This window comes from Canis lupus, chromosome 21 (genome assembly GCF_048164855.1).
Source record: "Canis lupus baileyi chromosome 21, mCanLup2.hap1, whole genome shotgun sequence".
Taxonomy (NCBI): Eukaryota; Metazoa; Chordata; class Mammalia; order Carnivora; family Canidae; genus Canis; species Canis lupus.
This window is the reverse complement of record NC_132858.1, coordinates 49,950,992-49,970,858: the sequence shown is the minus strand read 5'-3', so window position 1 is coordinate 49,970,858 and position 19,867 is coordinate 49,950,992. Positions and strand designations below refer to the sequence as shown.

At 41.0% G+C, this 19,867-nt stretch overlaps 2 protein-coding genes across 13 annotated transcripts in view; one reads left to right on the top strand and one right to left on the bottom strand.

Annotated features, from left to right (window-relative positions):
- Positions 1-19,304, bottom strand: part of BLVRA (biliverdin reductase A) — a 77,810-nt gene extending 58,506 nt beyond the window's left edge. For 2 of the 3 annotated variants that reach the window (XM_072791673.1, XM_072791672.1), the window contains exon 1: positions 17,365-17,796. Coding sequence is in view for 1 of the 3 variants with exons in the window: in XM_072791669.1 (XP_072647770.1) it covers positions 19,278-19,289 (12 nt within the window). In the remaining 2 variants the exon portion in view is untranslated. Of the gene's footprint in view, positions 1-17,364; positions 17,797-19,277 lie in introns of those variants that run through there. The other variant, XM_072791669.1, reaches the window with a different exon arrangement.
- The window catches only part of COA1 (cytochrome c oxidase assembly factor 1), a 73,255-nt gene continuing 70,909 nt past the window's right edge, over positions 17,522-19,867 (top strand). For 3 of the 10 annotated variants that reach the window (XM_072791682.1, XM_072791677.1, XM_072791683.1), the window contains exon 1: positions 17,940-18,031. The gene's annotated coding sequence lies outside the window, so the exon portion shown is untranslated. Of the gene's footprint in view, positions 17,543-17,923; positions 18,032-19,867 lie in introns of those variants that run through there. The other 7 variants (XM_072791679.1, XM_072791678.1, XM_072791676.1 and 4 more) reach the window with 6 other exon arrangements.

Here is a 19,867-nt window from a genome sequence, read left to right as displayed (position 1 = left end):
AAGAGTGGGGGATGTACTTGCAGCTCTGGGGCTGGGGGGCAGGGAGGGGGTAATAGCCATAGTGACCCTGAAAACCTTCACCACCTACTGGAACTGGAGCCAGTACCTTGAAACTTGCCTCTTGTACCGGGGGGGCTTTTCTCCGCTGGGGCAAGTGCCCCCTGAGAATCCGCAGAAGGGCCCCTTCCCCAGAAGACCAGCACCACCAACTCACGCTTGTACAGCTCACTGATCACAAAGGGCTGCAAAGCTTCAGCTCTTGGAAAAAACACTGTACAGAAATCTTTGTATTTTTAATCTTTACTCTTTTAGGATTATTTTTTGTTATTTTCATTTTTTTGACTTTTAAAATTCTTTTCTAATTTTTATTTTAAAATATACATTATAGGGATCCCTGGGTGGCTCAGCGGTTTAGCATCTGCCTTCCGCCCAGGGCCTGATCCTGGAGACCCTGGATCGAGTCCCACGTTAGGCTCCCTGCATGGAGCCTGCTTCTCCCTCTGCCTGTGTCTCTGCCTCTCTCTCCCTCTCTCTGTGTATCTCATGAATAAATAAATAAAATCTTTAAAAAATATATATATACATAATATATGTGTTATTTTTTGTTTCCTTTCATTGTACTGTATTTCATTTTATTTACATATATGTTTTTCTTTCCTTCTTATTTTGGCATCTAGTTTCTTTTAAGAAGCAGACCGAAATACACTCAGGATCTAGGTTTTTGTTTTGTTTGGGTTTTTTCGTTTGTTTGGTTTGGTTTGGTTTTGCTTGTTTTGTTTTTCTCTATTATCATTGATGTTATTGGAGTTATTTCTCTTTCTTTCTTCTTTTCTTTTATAGGCAGAAATGCTGAGACAGAGAAATTCACACCAAAAGAAAGAACAGGATGTAGTACTCACTGCCAGGGATTTAATCAATATGGATAGAAGTAAGATTCTGAACTAGAATTTAAAACAATGATTGTGAAGATACTTAGCTGGGCTTGAAAAAAGCATAAAAGACGCTAGAGAATCCCTTACTGGAGACCTAAGAGAACTAAAATCTAGTTAGGGCAAAATTAAAAATGCTATTATCAAAGATGCAGTCCTAAGTGGAGGCTATAAAAACAAGGATGAATGAAGCAGAAGAAATTATATGGAAGATAAAAGGATAGAAAATAAGGAAGCTGAAAAGAAGGGAAAAAGAAAACTACTGAATCACAAAGGGAAACACAGAACTCAGCGATTCCATAAAGGAAAATAATATGTGGATAATAGGGGTCACAGAAGATGAGGAGCAGGAGAAAGGATCAGAAGGTTTATTTGAACAAATTATAACTGAGAATTTCCCTAATCTGGGGAAGGAAACACATTCAAATCTAGATTTGTACCAACACAAACCTACTGAATTTAATTCAACACTTCTTTACAGGTATTTTTTTTTTTTAAGATGTACAATCAAATACAGTGCTTTACACTCATGATAGTTTTTCTCATAGTGGTTATACCACTAACTGTACAGAGTTAGGTTTATTTCCTTAATTTTTGCTTTAGACAGGTTTTCTCTTTAAAATTTTTAAAAAACTTGAGTGTTTATGTGAGATTTTGAGGCCAATCTACTAATACAAATACTGTTTTTTTTTTTTAAGATTTTATTTATTTATTCATGAGAGACACACAGAGGGAGAGAGAGGCAGAGACACGGGCAGAGGGAGAAACATGCTCCATGAAGGGAGCCTGATGCGGGACTCGATCCCAGGTCTCCAGGATCGCACCCTGGGCTGAAGGCAGCGCTAAACCACTGGGCTACCAGCGCTGCCCACAAATACTGTTAAAATAGGTATGTTTTGCATATTTAATTTCATATCTAAAATTTAAAAAATTTTAATTCCAGTGTAGTTAACGTACAGTGTTATATTAGTTTCAGGTGTACTATAAAATAATCCACCAATTCCATATATCACCCTGTGCACATCATAACAAGTATACTTCTTAATCACCATCGTCTATTTCCTCCCCCTCTCCTCCCACCTCCTTCTGGTTTGTTCTCTATATTTAAGAGTCTGTTTCTTGGTTTGCCTCTTTCTCTTTTTTTTCCTTTGTTCATTTGTTTTGTTTCTTAAATTCGACATATGAGTAAAATCATATGGTATTTGTCTTTCTCTGACTGGTATATTTCACTTAGCATTATATTCTATAGCATCATCCATGTCATTGCAAGTGGCAAGATTTCATTCTCTTTTTAAGGCTGAGTAATATTCCATTGAATATATGTATCACTCCTTCTTTATCCATTTATCTAATCGAAGGACACTTGAGTAACCTTCATAATTTGGCTATTGTAAATTATGGCCCTATAAACATAGGGAGTGCATGTATCCCTCTGAATTAGGGTTTTTGTTTTGGTAAACACTCAAACACTAGTTGCTGGATCATAGGGTTGTTCTATATTTAAAATTTCGAGGAATTTTCATACTATTTTCCACAGTAGCTGCACTTGTTTTCATTCCCTCCAACAGTGCAGGAGGGTTCCTTTTTCTCCACATACTCACCAACACCTGGTGTCTTTTGTGTTGTTGACAGGTATGAGATGGTATCTCATTTTTGATTTGCATTTCCCTGATGAGTGATACTGAGCATCTTCCCATATGTCCGTTGGCCATTTGTATGTGTCCTTTGAAGAAATGTCTGGTCACATTTTATGCCCATTTTTTTTTAAAGATTTTATTTATTTATTCATGATAGACACAGAGAGAGACAGGCAGAGACACAGGCAGAGAGAGAAGCAGGCTCCATGCTGGGAGCCCGACGTGGGACCTGATCCCGGGACTCCAGGATCGCTCCCTGGGCCAAAGGCAGGCACTAAACCGCTGAGCCACCCAGGGATCCCCTTATGCCCATGTTTTAATTGGATTATTTGTTTTGAAGTTTTATGTTATTTATCTATTTTAGTTGCTAATTTGTTATTGGATATATCATTTACAAATATCTTCTCCCATTCAGTAGATTGCCTTTTAGTTTTATTTTGGGTGTTTCCTTCACTGTGCAGGTTTTTATTTTGATCCAGTCCCAATAGCTTATTTTTGCCTTTATTTCCCTTATCTTAGGAGACACATCTAGAAAAATGTTACAGCCAATGTCAGAGACATTATACTTCCTGTGCTCTCTTCTAGGATTTTCAAGTCTCAGGTCTCACATTTGGATTCTTAGTCCATTTTGAATGTATTTTTGTGTATGGTGTAAGAAAATGGTTCAGTTTCATTCTCTTGCATATAGCTGATCAGTTTTTCTGATACCATTTGTTGAAGAGACTGTTTTTGCATTGGATATTCTTTCTTGCTTTCTTAAATATTAATTAACCATATAATTTTGGGTTCATTTCGGGATTTTCTATTCTGTTCTGTTGATCTGCATCTATTTTTGTGCCATGACCATACTCTTTTGATCACTACAGGTTTGTAATATAAGTTGAAGTCTGGGACTGTGATACCTGCTGATTTGAGTTTCTTTTTCAAAATTGCTTTGGCAATTCAGGGTCTTTTGTGGTTCCAAATAAATTTAAGATTTGTGTTCTAGTTCTGTGAAAAATCCTTTTGGTATTTTGATAGAGATCGCCTTAAACATGTAGATTGCTTTGGGCAGTATAGACATTTTAACAATATTCTTCCAACTGATGAGCAGGGGATGTATTTCTATTTCTTTGTGTCATCTTCAACTTATTTCATCAATGTTTTATAGTTTTCATAGTATAGTTTTCTTGGTTAGGTTTTTTCCTAGGTATATTATTATTTTGGGTGCAATTGTAACCGGGATTGTTTTCTTAATTTTTATTTCTGTCAGTGTATAGAAATCTGACCAATATCTGTACATGGATTTTCTATGTTGCAACTTTACTGAATTCATTTATATGTTGTAGTAAGTGTTTTTGGTGGAGTCTTTAGGGTTTTCTCTATATAATATCATGTCATCTGCAAAGAGAGGGAATTTGACTTCCTCCTTGCCAATTTGGATGTCTTTTCTTTTTTTCTTGTCTGATTTCCCTGGCTAGGACTTTCAATACTATGTTGAATGGAAGTGATGAGTGGGCATCCCTGTCTTGTTCCTGACCACGGAGGAAAAGCTCTCAGTTTTTCCCTATTGAGAATGATGTTAGCTTGGGTTTTTCATATATGGCCTTTATTAGGTTGAGGTATGTTCCCTCTAAACCTACTTTGTTGAGGGTATTTGTCATGAATTAATGTTTTCCCTTGTTAAATGCTTTTTCTGCATCTATTGAAATGATCATATGGTTTTTATCCTACTCTTGATGTGATGTATCATGTTGTTTGATTTGCAAATTTTTTTTTAAGATTTTATTTATTTATTCATGAGAGACACAGAGAGAGGCAGGCAGAGACAAAGGTGGAGGGAGAAGCAGGCTCTATGCAGGGAGCCTGATGTGGGACTTGATCCCAGGACCGCAAGATCAGGCCCTGAGCCAAAGGCAGGTGCCCAACCACTGAGCCACCCAGGTGTCCCTGATTTGCAAATATTGAACCACACTTACATACTGGGAATAAATCCCACTTTATCATAGTGAATGAGTTTTTAAATATACTGTTGGATTCAGTGTGGTAGTATTTTATTGAAGATTTTTGCATCTATGTTCATTAGAGATATTGGCCTGTAGTTCTCTTTTTTTGTGGGGCCTTTATCTGGTTTTGCTATTAAGGTAATGCTGGTTTCATAGAATGAATTTGGAAGTTTTCCTTCCTCTTTCATTGTCTGGAATAGTTTGAGAAGAATAGATATTAACTCTTCTTTAGAATATTGATAGAATTTGCATGTGAAGCTGTCGGTCCTGCACTTTTGTTTTCTGGGAGTTTTTTGATTACTGATTCAGTAATCAAAATTGATGGTGTTTCCTTTATATGTAATTATCTTCTTTTCACTTGATACTTTTTTTCTTTATTGCTACAATTTGCAATTTAATTACAATCTCTTGATGTGGACCAGCTTTTGTTAACTTTTGGGGAAGGTTCTCCATATGTTCTGGATCTAGATATTTGTTTCCTTCCCTAGATTAGGGAAGTTTTCAGTTATTTCTTCAAATACATTTTCTTCCCTTTTTTCTCTCCTTTTCCGAGATCTCTATAATACAGATGTTATTACATTTGATGACATCACTGATTTCCCTGTCTATTCTTGTTTTGCATAATTCTTTTTCTCTTCTTTGTTCAGTCTGATTACTTTCCATTACTCTGTCTTCTAGGTCATTAATTCATTCCTCTGCTTTTTCAAGCCTGCTATTCATTCCATCTAGCATATTTCTCATTTTGTTTATTGAACTCTTTATCTCTGCTACGTTACTCCTTATCTCTGTGTTAAGGTCTCACTGATGTCTTCCATTCTTTGCTGAGTATCTTTATGATCATTACTTTTTTAAAAGATTTTATTAATTCATGAGAGACAGAGAGAGAGAGAGGCAGAGACACAGGAAGAGGGAGAAGCAGGCTCCATGCAGGGAGCCCGATGTGGGACTCAATCCTGGGACTCCAGGATCTGCCCTGGGCCAAAGGCAGGCACTAAACCGCTGTGCCCCCCGGGGCTGCCCTGATCATTACTTTAAATTCTCTATCAGGCATGTTATTAATACCTGTTTCTCTTAGATCACTGGCCATGGCCTTGTCCTGTTCTTTCATTTGGGACAAATTCCTCTGTCTCCCCATTTTGTTTAAATTTCTGTGCTGTTTCTCTGCTAGGAAATTTGGCTATGTCTCTTGTTTTTGAGGGTAATGACTTTAGGAAAAGAGGTCCAGAAGTGCCCTGCAGTGTAATGTCCCCTATTTCCCAAGGCCTGGCACTTCTGGAGGTGTTTCCAGTATGTGCTGTGTGTACTCTGCTATTGTGTCCTGACTGCTTTATCCTTCAGGCCTGTGATCTGCAGAGGTTCCCTTTGCCTGTTTTGTGCAGTATTTGGCCCCTGGACTGAATGTGGTAAGTTTTAACTAGGTATGCTCTGGTCTGCTTGTGAGATGAGACTTGGGACACTACCCCAGGAACTGAGCATTTTCACAATTTTCTTATTCTTAATATTCCAAAAAATGCCACAGTTAACATTTATATGCATAGTTTTCTTATTTCTGTTTATAGATTTTGCAAACCATTTTATAATCATGATGAACACTGAAAATATTATGCTAAGTGTAGTCCAGTCACAGAGACCTCATACCATTCTGTTATGAAATGTCTAGAATAGTTTACATCTATAAAGATAGGAAGTAGATTACTGATTGGGGCTGGGAAAGTGAGTGAGGATTTGGGGGGATTTATAGTCAAAAGATGTAGAATTTTTCGGGGGGTGATTAAAATGCTCTAAAATTAATTGTTCATGGCTGCACAATTCTGTAAATATAGTACAAGCTACTGAATTGTACACTTTAAACGGGTAAATTACATGCACTTCAATAAAGGTGTTAAAACCAGATTTTGATTTATTAATCATGTCTGCTGCTTTTCTATTCTCCACCTCACTGATTTCTATTGTAATCCTCATCATTTCCTTCTTTTGATTTCACTTGGTTTGTAGGGGTTTTCCCTCTTTTATTTGTGAATTTAACTCAATTCTTTATTTTTGATTTGTAAGTGTTTAATGCTTTGAATTTTCTTTTGATCACTGCTTTACATGCATCCCATAGGTTTCAATGTGTAGTGATTTTATTATTTTTAGTCTATAAATTTATTTTGTATTTTCTTTTATCAAATGTGTTTAATAGTCTTAAAATATAAATCTAGATTCTAAGGTGACAGTTTCTTCCCTTTCATTACATTGAAGATGTTTCATTTTCTTCTTTTTCTGAAAATCAGCCATCCTTCTTATACTTCTGTCCTTGTTCTCCCTTCTCTCTACTCTTAACATATTCTCCTCTCTTGATTTTTAGTACTTCTATCATGATTTACTTAAGTGTGTTTTATGAAAGTCCTAGGGGATTGCTGAGCTTCCTGGCTCTGCCAGTGTTGTTGCTCTTGTTTTAAATCAGATTAAGAAAGTTTGTGCTAATGTTCCATTTTTTGGGGGCTGATTTGGGAATATATTATTATATTTTCACCTATTTGCGGACATTTCTTTTTAGTGTACCTTTATTGTCTATACGGATGTTATTCTGTTCCTTATTCCTTTTTTCTCACAGTAACCACTGGTTTGAAACCTCTCAGGAGCTTCCCGGGGAAAATCTGAAACCGGCTCCTATATAGGGGGCGGGAAAGAGACCAAAGAAAGGTCTCTGGTAGGCCATTCCAGGTTAGTAGGTGGCAGCAAAATGAACTTCTACACAAGATTTGTTTTTGGTGGCAGCAAGACAAGTCTCCATGCTGGCCTGCCAACTTTTGAGAGTGAATATAGAAGTCTTTTTTTTTTTTTTTAAGATTTTATTCATTTATTCATGAGAGAGAGAGAGAGAGAGAGAGAGGGGCAGAGACACAGGTAGAGGGTAAAGCAGGCTTCATGCAAGGAGCTCGACGCGGGACTCAATCAGGCGATCAGGCCCTGGGCTGAAGGCGGCGCTAATCCACTGAGCCACCCGGGCTGCCCAAATATAGGTCTTAACTAGGTTCAATCACATATACCATGCAGTTGTTCTCAACACATCACTATCTCAAGGTTGTGTCCTGAGAGCAGCCTCTGGGAGTGGGAAAGGCAAACAGAACCCACATTCCAAGGACAGAAAGGGGATGAGGAGCCTCCTAGTGCCTGAGTCCAGCTCACAGGTCAACTGGCAGTCCTGTCTTCTTGATGACCTTCTCCAACAAGAACTATAAGACATTTACTTTTGTGATCTATTTGATTGCTCATGCATAAGTGAGATGAGCATTTCTAACCCATGAAAGAAGTAACCTAAGGATAACCTTCCTAATGTATCAGTACTAGAGCTCCCTCTTTCTTATGTTGTTTCATAAAGTACTCCTCCCCTCATCATTGGATCTTGTTTTGCCTTCTCCATTCCTGACTGCTCAATTTGCTCTGCTTAGTCTTACTTCCAGCAGTTTCTTAATGTAAGCTTTGTCTTATCAGAGAACTTTCATCACTTAGAATTGAGAGTTCATAGGGCTCAGACTATTCTAGTCCTCCTTCTGTTACTTGGGACTGGGAGTCTGCAAACTTCATCCAGTTTTGGCTGTTGTTCTCAGATATGTCTTGTGAGCATTTCTGAGAACACCTATAGTAATTTGGGGGCTCTCTAGCTTCCAGGGCTATCAGAAGACCATCTCCTTTCTCTGCTCCCTTCTGTGTAGCTGCTGATAAATACTATGTGAGTGTGTTACTGTTGGAGGTTGAATCCTACACCTCAAATTTTAGTTTGTGGGAATACTTTATCACCTAATTTGTTATTGATATTATCTGTAGGTTTTTGGCTTCTCTACCTTATTCATCTGTTTCTTATGGAGGGCTTTTGGGAGATGAAAAACATATGGTACCACTTACCTTCCCAGAAGATATAAAGAGGAAAAACATATTATGGAAGTTTTTTTAAGTTGTCTTCATAGTTGAAATGTGGGTTAAAAAAAAAAAAAAGACATGTAGGTAAGAAAGTGGTTTAGAACATGAACTTTAGGGATCCCTGGGTGGCGCAGCGGTTTGGCGCCTGCCTTTGGCCCAGGGCGCGATCCTGGAGACCTGGGATTGAATCCCACGTCGGGCTCCCGGTGCATGGAGCCTGCTTCTCTCTCTGCCTCTCTCTCTCTATCATAAATTAATAAAAATTAAAAAAAAAAAAAAGAACATGAACTTTAGACTAGTTCAGCCTTGGATTGAAATCCCAGTTCTACTCTTTGGTATGTGATCTTTTGCTACTGATTTATTCTTAGTTTCTGATTTTTTATCTGTAGGAATGATGTTCAAAATCATTAATAGGGATCCCTGGGTGGCGCAGTGGTTTAGTGCCTGCCTTTGGCCCAGGGCACGATCCTGGAGACCCGGGATCGAATCCCACGTCGGGCTCCCGGTGCGTGGAGCCTGCTTCTCCCTCTGTCTATGTCTCTGCCTCTCTCTCTCTCTCTGTGTGACTATCATAAATAAATAAAAATTAAAAAAAAACCAAAATTATTAATAATTGGCATGGTCCAGGTGCTGACTAATCACAACACTGTGACTAATTAAAATGGATAGCTTTGAAAAACTGGTTCAGCTCTATCAGTATCAGATGGTGAAGAATACTGCTCATCTATAAAATAGAATTGTAATTATATGTCTTGCAGTTTTGTGAGCAATAAATGCAGTAAATGTTTGTAAAAGGAATTTGGCGCAGAGCCTATGACATAGTAAGCACTGAAAAAATGGTATTTATTATTACTATTATTTATCACCAGTTGGGAAGCACTAATATACCCTGTAAACTTTTCTCGGATGTTCTCTTGACTCTCCTAATCTTACCTTCTGTTGTCAAAGAGTACTCCATTCTCTGAGTTTTCATAAAACTTTAAAAAATCACCAATACAGCATCGATCACATTTTTATTGTACTTAGTGGTAGAAGAGGGAGGAATATTCAAAACAGAACAGAAGCTGTCTATAATGCCAGACCTTTGGTTTCTGGCTAATAGGATATCTGATGGGTCTCAGAGATGGGACCTAGTTGTGCCTAAGTTTATCGTAGGGTCTTCTGGTATCAGCTATTTATTAACTTGTACAAAAGTATTTTTGGTATCTGGCAACGAATAGGATCACACTGGTGTGCCTAGCTGAATTTAAGCTGTTAGTATATAGTTTGCATCTCTCTTTGTGGCTGGGAACTTCATCTGACCCAGATACAAACAATATTTGTAACAGGGTTAAAAACATGCATATAGATTAAAAAAAGAACCACTTAAATTGGGATGCAAGGAATGGGGGGAGGTGGTCAGATAATGATCTCAGAGAAGGAGGGGATATTTTCAGAGAAAGTTTCCACAATAAATAACAGAGATTAGTAAGATTATCTGTGCCTTTGTAGTGGAAGAAAGGATCAAGGAAGATATACTGACAGTAAATTTTTAAAGCAAAATTTAAAGATTTTTTGTGGGACACCTGGACAGCTCAGGGCAGCTCAGAAGCAGCTCATGGAGCCTGCTTCTCCCTCTGCCTGTGTCTCTGTCTCTCTTTCTGGGTCCCTCATGAATAGGTAAATAGAATCTTTAAACAAAAAACAACAACCCACATCTGATGGTCATGATTCATTTGTAAAATATTTGACAACATCATCTTCTAGAAGTAAGAGGGAAGAATTAGAGAATACAAATTTAAAGACAGCTGGTTTGCAATAACCTTGGTAGAAATTATCTTGGAAAATTTGACTACTAATGAAAAGATTCATGAGAAGTTTCAAAGTCTAAGGTGAAGATGATGCTTTTCCACAAAATAACGATAGGCCGTGATTCAAGCTGTATTTTAACTGAACTAACTGCATGCTTGCCACAAAATTATAGAGATGGAGAACAGATTAGTGATCGCCAGGGGTTACAAGGTGGCAGTGGAGGCAGGAAAGACAGGAATCGACTGGCTATGAAAGGGGTAGTACCAGGGATCCTTGATTGGGGTAGTGGTTACATGAATTTAAACATGTGATAATATTGCATAGAAATACACACGTGTACACATATACACAAATGAGTGCATAGATGACTGGTGAAATTTGAATAAACTCTTGGATTATGCTAATATCAATTTACTTGTTTTGATATTATAGTATAGTTAACAAAAAAGGTTACCACTGGAGAAAACTGGGTCCTGGTACACAGGACATTCCTTTAGATTCTTTTTACAAGCTTCCTGTGAATCTATAATTATTTCAAAATAAGAAAGTTTTATTTATTTAAATTTTTTTTGGGATCCCTGGGTGGCACAGTGGTTTGGCGCCTGCCTTTGGCCCAGGGCGCGATCCTGGAGACCCGGGATCGAATCCCACGTCGGGCTCCCAGTGCATGGAGCCTGCTTTTCTCTCTGCCTGTGTCTCTGCCTCTCTGTGTGTGTGTGTGACTATAATAAAAAAAAAAAAAAAAATTTAAAAATTTTTTAATTTAAATTCAATTTAGTTATCATGTTAACTGTGTAAAAACTCCCTATTCTCTTAAGTGGTGGTGCTCCTCCACCTGGGTCTTTTCCACTGAACCACTGGACTGTGAGGTCAACAACAGTGGCAGTAACAGGGCAGTTCATTCCAAATCCAGCACTGCAGTTTACCTTGCAAAAGGAGGCACTGCCACAGCTATGGTGCCTAAAGATATAGGAATGGGGATCCCTGGGTGGCGCAGCGGTTTGGCGCCTGCCTTTGGCCCAGGGCGCGATCCTGGGGACCCGGGATCGAGTCCCACGTCGGGCTCCCGGTGCATGGAGCCTGCTTCTCCTTCTGCCTGTGTCTCTGCGCCTCTCTCTCTCTCTCTGTGTGTGTAACTATCATAAATAAATAAAAAAATTAAAAAAAAAAAAAAAGATATAGGAATGAACTATCTGTGAAACATTTTCAGCCTATGGAGTGAAATTATTTTTTGCAACATTTAAAGGTGCAAGACATTATAAAAAACCCTGCTTTATCTTCCTGTCAATACCCCCTCCCACCCCTGCAACAGGACTTGCTTTAGATTTCAGCTATGCAGAAAAATTTAGGTTATGCTTTCAAATTTTTAAATTTTGTTTAAGTTTTGCATTTTTGTTTAGTCTCATTAAAGTCCTATTTGTTTGTTTTGACCACAGAATTATATGTGTGTATATCAAAAGTGGTCTCAAAATATTTTAAGAAAAAAGCAAAAACAATATATTGCTGATAATGTTTGGACCAGTTTCCATATTCTAAAAAATATATATTAGTTTCAGGGGTAGACTTTAGTGATTCATCAGTTGCATACAGTTTTTGCACAGCAAAGGAAACAACCAACTAAACTAAAAGGCAACCTACAGAATGGGAGTAGATATTCTCAAATCATAAAGGGTTAATATACAAAGACTATAAAGAACTAATCAAACTCAACACCAAAACCCAAAAAATCCAGTCAAGAAATGGGCATAAGACATGAACAGACATTTCTCCAAAGATATACAAATGGCCAACAGACACATGAAAAAATGCTCACCATCATTCTGCATCAAGGAAATACAAATCAAAGCTACAATGAGATACCACCTCACACTGGTCAAAATGGCTAAAATTAACATTTTAGGAAACAAGATGTTGGCTCAGATGTGGAGAAAGGGGAACCCTCTTACACTGTTGGTGGGAATGCAAAACTTGTGCAGCTACTATGGAAAACAGTATGGAGGGTCCTCGAAAAGTTACAAATAGAGCTACCCTACGAAACCAGCAATTGCACTACTAGGTATTTATCCAAAGGATACAAAAATCATGGATTTGAAGGGGCACATGCACCTCAATGTTTATAGCAGCAAAATAAAAGTTTTAAAAAGTACTCCTATAGCATATTTGCAAGCTCACAATATGTATATATAATTTTAGAAATTAGTTCCTAATTTTCTTAACTGTATGCTTTGTGTCACAGTATTTCCACAGGTGGAAACGTTCTTCCTTTCCTTTGTCTAAATCCCCTATCATTTTAGGACATTTTCTAGGCAACTTTATCTAACTTACTTTTTTCCTTCTTCTTTTGTTGCTGTCTTAAATATAACCTGACTCTCCCTAGATTTGCTTCTCTTCCCCTCATAAGTCAATGGTAGTTGCTGGGATACACAACCTGTCTCCTAAGAGCTCCCTCAGTTGAAGAGCACTGTTTCACCCATGGTTATATTCCTTTCCTAGAATGGCCAATATCCTATGACTAACCTCTTGCTTCTCAGAGCATCTCAGAGTCCATCCCACCTTCAAGTTTTAATGTTTGTAGGATCTGTAGTGATAACTCCTCTTTCATTCCTGATAGTTAATTTTTGTTTTCTTAATTAGCCTAGCTAGTAATTTATGGATCTTGTTGATATGTCAAAGATCTAGTCTTTAGTTTTTTAAATATAATGTTATTAGTCTTCAATTGCACTGATTTATGCTTTTATCTTTAGTATTACTTCCTTCTATCTTTTTGGCCTTACTTGCTCTACCTTTCCCAGCTTCTTAAGGTAGAAACTTAGGTCATGAGTTATACATTTCTTCTTTTGAAAAACAAGTATTTAAAGCTATACATTATTCTCTAAGTATCTACAAATATTTAGGGGTCTTCCAGATATTTTTCCATTACTTATTTCTGATTTAATTCTATCTTTGATAGGAAACTTAATGCATGATTTTAATCTTTTATAATTTATTAGGACTTGTTTCATAGTCTGGCTTATGATGTATTTTGGTGAACAAAGTGTGTATATTTAAAAAGAATGTGTATTCTACAGTTGTTGAGTGCAGTGTCCTATAAAGTAACAATTAGATCAAGGTAGGTGGTTGATAATGCTATAGCCTTTACTAAACTTTTACTTAGATCTCATACTAACTACTGAGAGAAGACTGTTGAAAGTTCCAACTGTTAGAAAGAAAGCAAGAAGAGAAGCTCCAATTATAATTGTGGATTTGTCTATTTCTCTTCAGTTCTGTTAGTCTCAACTGTGGTGGGCAGCAGACGATGTCTCTTCAATTTTTGAGCTCTCAATAGCTCAAAAGTCAGCTCCACACATGTGTTTCAGGTGTCAGACAGAAATATAGCCATTTTATACACAGAATGTGGTCTTCTTCCTTTTTGACTTCTTTCTTTTGGGGATTTCCTTTCTTTGATGACCTCCTACTTTGCAGTTGTTCTAGTAGTCCCAAACTCTTTCGGGACTGAGAATAACAACTGGGGTTTGCCCTCAGGCAAAAAGCCATACAAATGGGAAATTCACTGTCTCATTTCTTTTTTTTACAAAAGCACTAATTCTCCTCCAGTGTAGGAGGAGAATTCCTGTGCTGTTCTTTTCAGGGAGTTATTTTTTCTACTTGGCCCAGAGTTTGCAGTTTTTACCTGTAGGAGGGTTGCTTCAATAGGAAGTACTTAGCTATTACTAGAAGAAGAATCCTATTTATTTATTCATTTCTAATGTCTATAGGATCTGTGATTTCTTTTCTCTCATTTCTGGTATTGGTAATTTGGTCTCCCAACCTCTTTTTTTGATTGATCAGATCTGTAGCTAGATGTTTACTAATTTAACGCTTTAAAAGAAACACATTTTCTATTCAATTAATTTCCAAAAGTATCTATTTCCGTTGCTCTTTTGTTTTCTTCCTCTTAATCCCTTAAGGTGGAAACTTACATAATTTAGGTTTTCCGTTTTTTCTAATATAAACATATAAAGCAATAATTTTTCCCTCTAAGCGTCACTTGCTCTGTGTTCTACACTTTTGGATATGTTTTTATTTTTATTCAGTTCAAGATATTTATCCGCTTCCTTGTGATTTCTTCTTTGACCCATAGGCTATTTTAAAATATGTTAATTTCAAAATATTTGGAGCTTTCTCAGAAACCTTACTATTATTAATTTCCAATTAAATTATATATTAAATATATTATAAATATAAGTTAATTATGTCACATATAATTGCATTATAGTCAGACAACATATTGAGTGATTTTAGTCTATATTTAAATTTGAGATTTGTTTTATGAACCCCATAAAAGTGAATATTCTATGCACTTAAACAAGATATTTTGCTTTTTACAAAGTGTTCTATAAATGTCAATAGGTCAAGTTGGCTGATAATGTTTTTCAGTCTTCCATACACTTACAGTTTTGTCTAGTTCTATTAATTTCTGAGACATGAAGGTTAAAATCACCCATTGTAATTTTTTGTTTTTCTAATTCTCTTTTCACTTTTGGTTTCACATATATCAAACCTCCGCTATGCTGCATACAAGTTTAAGATTGTTATATCTCTTGATGACCTAATCTCTCTATCATCATAAAATGTTCCTATTTTCCACAACCAGCATATTTGGACAGACACAACTTTGATAACCAAACTATAGAAGATCCATGCAATTCCCCACAATGTATAGAACAAGCATAGACTTTGGATTAAAGGTGATATTCTATAAAAGATAAAAAAAGAACTTTTCCAGGGTTAAAAATCAGGATATCACAGGGGGGTTTGTTTATTTATTTATTTATTTATTTATTTATTTATTTTCAAATCTTTTTTTTTATTGGAGTTCAATTTGCCAACATACAGCATAACACCCAGTGCTCATCCCATCAAGTGCCCCCCTCAGTGCCCGTCACCCCCACCTCCCTTTCCACCACCCCTTATTCGTTTTCCAGAGTTAGGAGTCTCTCATGTTCTGTCTCCCTATTACCCACACATTTTCTCTCCTTTCCACAGGGAGATTTCTTATAAACAACCTAGTCAGTATTCAATTTCATGATGATAGTATGTAAGATTAAGAAAGAACACTGATTCCAACCTAGCTAATGTGAATTTCATTAGTGTCTCTGAGGCAAATATTATCTAGTTTATACCTACTTTTATGACAAGATGTAGGGGCATGCTCAATGCTTTGTGTCAAAATTTTTCCTATTCTCTTAGTAGCTGGGCACTTCCTTAATATGATAAAAGATAAAAGATTTACCTTAGTCTCCCAAGCCAGTAGCATACTTAATGGGAAAGTTCTAGAGATGTCCCGTTAAAGGTAGAATAAGACAAAGAAGCCTATACTATGTTCACTATTATTAAATATTTTTATTGGAAATAACTAGCCAATACAGTTAGATATGACAAATTAGTGGTATAAAATTTGGAAAGGATTTTGTCATCATCTCAATGACATGATTGTAATGATAGAAAATCTAAAAGACCCAACTCCAAACAATAAAATCACTTAGTTAGAATATTAATAAGCAGAAAATGATACTTTCGTGTATATGAACAACTACCATACGTAGAAACTCTAGTTTCATAGTTCTAGGCTGCTGCTGAGAGAGACACTAGACACGGTGGTTCCATTCTGTTGCTGTTAAGTGCATTTCTTAAAGCAACCATTTGACCACTTAATATCACCCCACAACTGACAGCACTCTAGTCAACCGTCTCTCATCTCTCCACCTCCTACCCCTGCCCTGGATCCTTAGAAGTTAACAGGTAGCAAAACAGATCCTTTCCTTATATATAGGAAAGACAGAAAGAGAGAGAGAGAGAGAGAGAGAATCCAGATAAGGATACTTGTGGCTCTAAGAAGTAGAATCCCTGTCTCAACAACAATAGCTAATAATTTTGGGCACTTACAACATTACTAGCGCTACCTAAACTCATTTTATCTTCACCTCTATCAGAAAATAAGGAAACGTATTAGATATCCCCATAAGAACTTCAGAAAGAGGGTGAGCTCCAGGTTTAAACGACATGAGATTACACTTGACTAGTCCGGTCATGTAACACATCAAATTTAGGGGACCCACCAATGCCGAGACCCTACTTTTTTGGAGGAAAGGTACCTGGACTTCAAACTTACGTGAAAAGAAAAAAAAGTCAATAATGATGGTAATAGTGGCGATAATCATGTGGGAAACAATGGCAGAAGGAAAATTAATTCCCTCCCTACTTGCAGCCCATTGACGAGTCCTTGAAACGGGCGGAGTGACATTCTTCTACGGGCTCAGCGGCCCCCATGTTGGCTTTGCTAAGGGCAAAAGGGCAACCTTGGCCTGACCCGCCAGGACCCTGCAGGTCTTCTTTAACATATAAAAATTCCTTTGGAAACTTCCTTTATTTTTATTCTGGAGTCAAGATACATGTTAGCAACCATCTTCCAAGCACAGGACCTATGGATACGTATCTGGCGGGGGGGGGGGTGGGGTGTCTTATGACCAATGTTTTCTTTTTTTATCTTTTTTTTTAAGATTTTATTTGTTTATTCATGAGAGACACACACACACAACACGCAGAGACACAGGCAGAGGGAGAAGCAGGCTCTACGCAGGGAGCCTGAGGCGGGACTCGATCCCGCGACCCCGGGGTCACGACCTGGGCGGAAGGTGGCGCTAAACCGCAGAGCCACCCGGGCGCCCTAAGGGTTTATTAGACAATAATATATGACCTTTTCCCAACAATAACTAACGCCTTCAAGGTCCTGGCAACCTTGTTTCCAGAATTCCTTTGAAACTTACAGACTTAGAGACTATCGCCCCCCACCCCAAGTTGAAGGTGTATAATCACTACCCCTCACGACCCCATGCAGCTTTCTGTCCACAGGTCCTGTCAGTAGACGTTTAATGAAAACCACCTCTTGGGGATCCCCGGGGGGCTCAGCGGTTAAGCACCCGCCTTCGGCCCAGGTCGTGACCCCGGGGTCACGGGATCGAGTCCCGCGTCGGGCTCCTGCGTGAAGCCTGCTTCTCCCTCGGCCTGGGTCTCTCTCTCTCTCTGTGTCTATGAATAAATAAGTAAAATCTTAAAAAAAAAAAAAAAACCCAAACCCACCTCTTTTGCACGGAAGTCCTCTCAAGAATTCTTCCTCAGCCGAGGGCTTCCCAGGCCGCCATCCTCCTACGCGGTGACGGCAGGACGACCAACAGGGCGGTGGGCACGGCTGCGGCGTACGACCGCGGAGGCCCAGACGCCACCTGAGCGCTTTACATCCTTGGAACAAACGCACCGGGTAAAAATGCTGTTACCGTTCCTCGCGCTACTTAACTCAAGTCGTCTACGTTTTTCTTTTTTTTTCTTCTTCTTCTTCTTGCCCTCGCATTCCCTGGAGCGCCGTAGGCATTTCGCAGCGATTGGATGGATAAGACTGTCGTGCTGCCGTGTGTCAGGCGAAGGCGGCGAGTGGGCTCCGCGGGGGCTGCCGCAGCGGCGCGGCGCGGGGCGGGACAGAAGGGCGGGCTCTGCGGGGCCCACCTCGCTCCCCGGGCGGGGCCGAGCGTCCGCGGCGGCCTCGGCCCGCGACTCCGACCTGGCCCGGCGTGCCCCGCCCCCGCCCCCGCCCCGGCGCGTCCGGACGCTCTAGCCCGCGGGGACGCCGCGCCGGAAGTCTCCGCTGCTCCTCGCGGGGCGGGCCGGCCTGGGGGCGCGCGTACCCGCACTTCCGCCCCCGGAAGGAAGGCAGGCGCGCGCTTCCTGCGGCGCGCGGTTGCGGCCCGGAAAGGTCAGCGCCCCCGCGGCTCCGAGCCTCGCGTTCCTTTCACCCTCGGAGACGTTTGTCGCCGCAGCCTGCACGGTTGCGTATGTGTGTGTGTGTGTGTGTGTGTGTGTGCGCGCGCGCGCGCGACGGGGCTGCCGGCGGGGGTCTCCTCCCGGGGCTTGGTCGCGGGGGCAACCCGCCTGCTGCCTGCGTGGTGTCGGGGTCCCTGTGGGCGCAGCGCCCTAGGAGGCTGCAGGGGGCTGCCGGGTGCTGCAGGAGGCTGCCAGGGGCTGCAGGAGGCTGCCAGGGGCTGCAGGGTGCCCCCCTCGCCCGCCTGCCCCGGGGTTCGGGGGTTCGGGGCCGCCAGCAGGTGGCCCTGCCCCGCCCTAAGCTGCCCTACCCTGCCCTGCCCTACCCTGCCCTACCTAGCCCTGTCCTACCCTACCCTGCGCTGCCCTACCCTGCCCTACCCTGCCTGGCCCTACCCTACTCTACCCTACTCTACCCTGCCCGGCTGGCCCTGCCCTACACTGCGCCGCCCTACCCTACCCGGTCCTACCCTACCCTACCCTGCGTGGCCCTGCCCTACACTGCGCTGCCCTACCCTACCCGGTCCTACCCTACCCTACCCTACCCTACTCTGCGTGGCCTTGCCCTACACTGCGCTGCCCTACCCTACCCGGTCCTACCCTACCCTACTCTATCTACCCTGCGTGGCCCTGCCCTACACTGCGCTGCTCTACCCTACCCGGTCCTACCCTACTCTGCGTGGTCCTGCCCTACACTGTGCTGCCCTACCCTACCCGGTCCTACCCTACCCTACTCTACCCTGCGTGGCCCTGCCCTACACTGCGCTGCTCTACCCTACCCGGTCCTACCCTACCCTACCCTACTCTGCGTGGCCCTGCCCTACACTGCGCTGCCCTACCCTACCCGGTCCTACCCTACCCTACTCTACCCTGCGTGGCCCTGCCCTACACTGCGCTGCTCTACCCTACCCGGTCCTACCCTACCCTACCCTACTCTGCGTGGCCCTGCCCTACACTGCGCTGCCCTACCCTACCCTGCCCTACTCTACCCTGCCAGGCCCAGTCGGCCCTGCCCTACCTTGCCCGGCCCTCCCCTCCCCTGCCCTACCTGGCCCTACCTGGCCCTGCCCTACTCTACCCTACTCTACCCTGCCCGGCTTGGATGGCCCTGCCCTACCCTACCCTGTCCTACCCTACCCGGCCCTACCCTACCTTGCCCTACCCTGCCCGGCCCTGCGTACCTGAGAGCACATTTGTGAAGAGTGGGGCGTCCCCTCTGAGCGGTGGAATCGGGCACTTTGTTGATGGTCCTGAGTTACAACCCTGTGAGGAAGACCCTGCCTCGATGATCATAGAGAAGAATTTTCTGACAGTTGGTCATGGTGACTTTAGTCCCCATCACTCTTGAATTCCATGCAGGGTTCTGACAGTAGAAATGACTAGATTGTTGGAGACAAGGACATACGAGCATGTGTGAGCGTCAGTCGGTGTGTCGTGTATAATATTAAAAATCCGTAGATTCTTACACTTTGATACTTGCTCCTTGAATGTTCCTCATTCTTACTTGTGCTTTATTTCTAAGGCACTTTTTTCCCCCTCTATTTCATATTTGCATAGAAGTAACAAACCGGGCAGCCCAGGTGGCTCAGTGGTTGAGCATCTGCCTTTGGCCCAGGACGTGATCCCGGGGTCCCAGGATCCAGTGCTAGGTCGGGCTCCCTGCATGGAGCCTGCTTCTCCCTCTGCCTGTGTCTCTGCCTCTCCTCTCTGTGTATTCTTGTGAATAAATAAAATCTAAAAAAAAAAAAAAAAGTTAACAAACCTCTGCTTA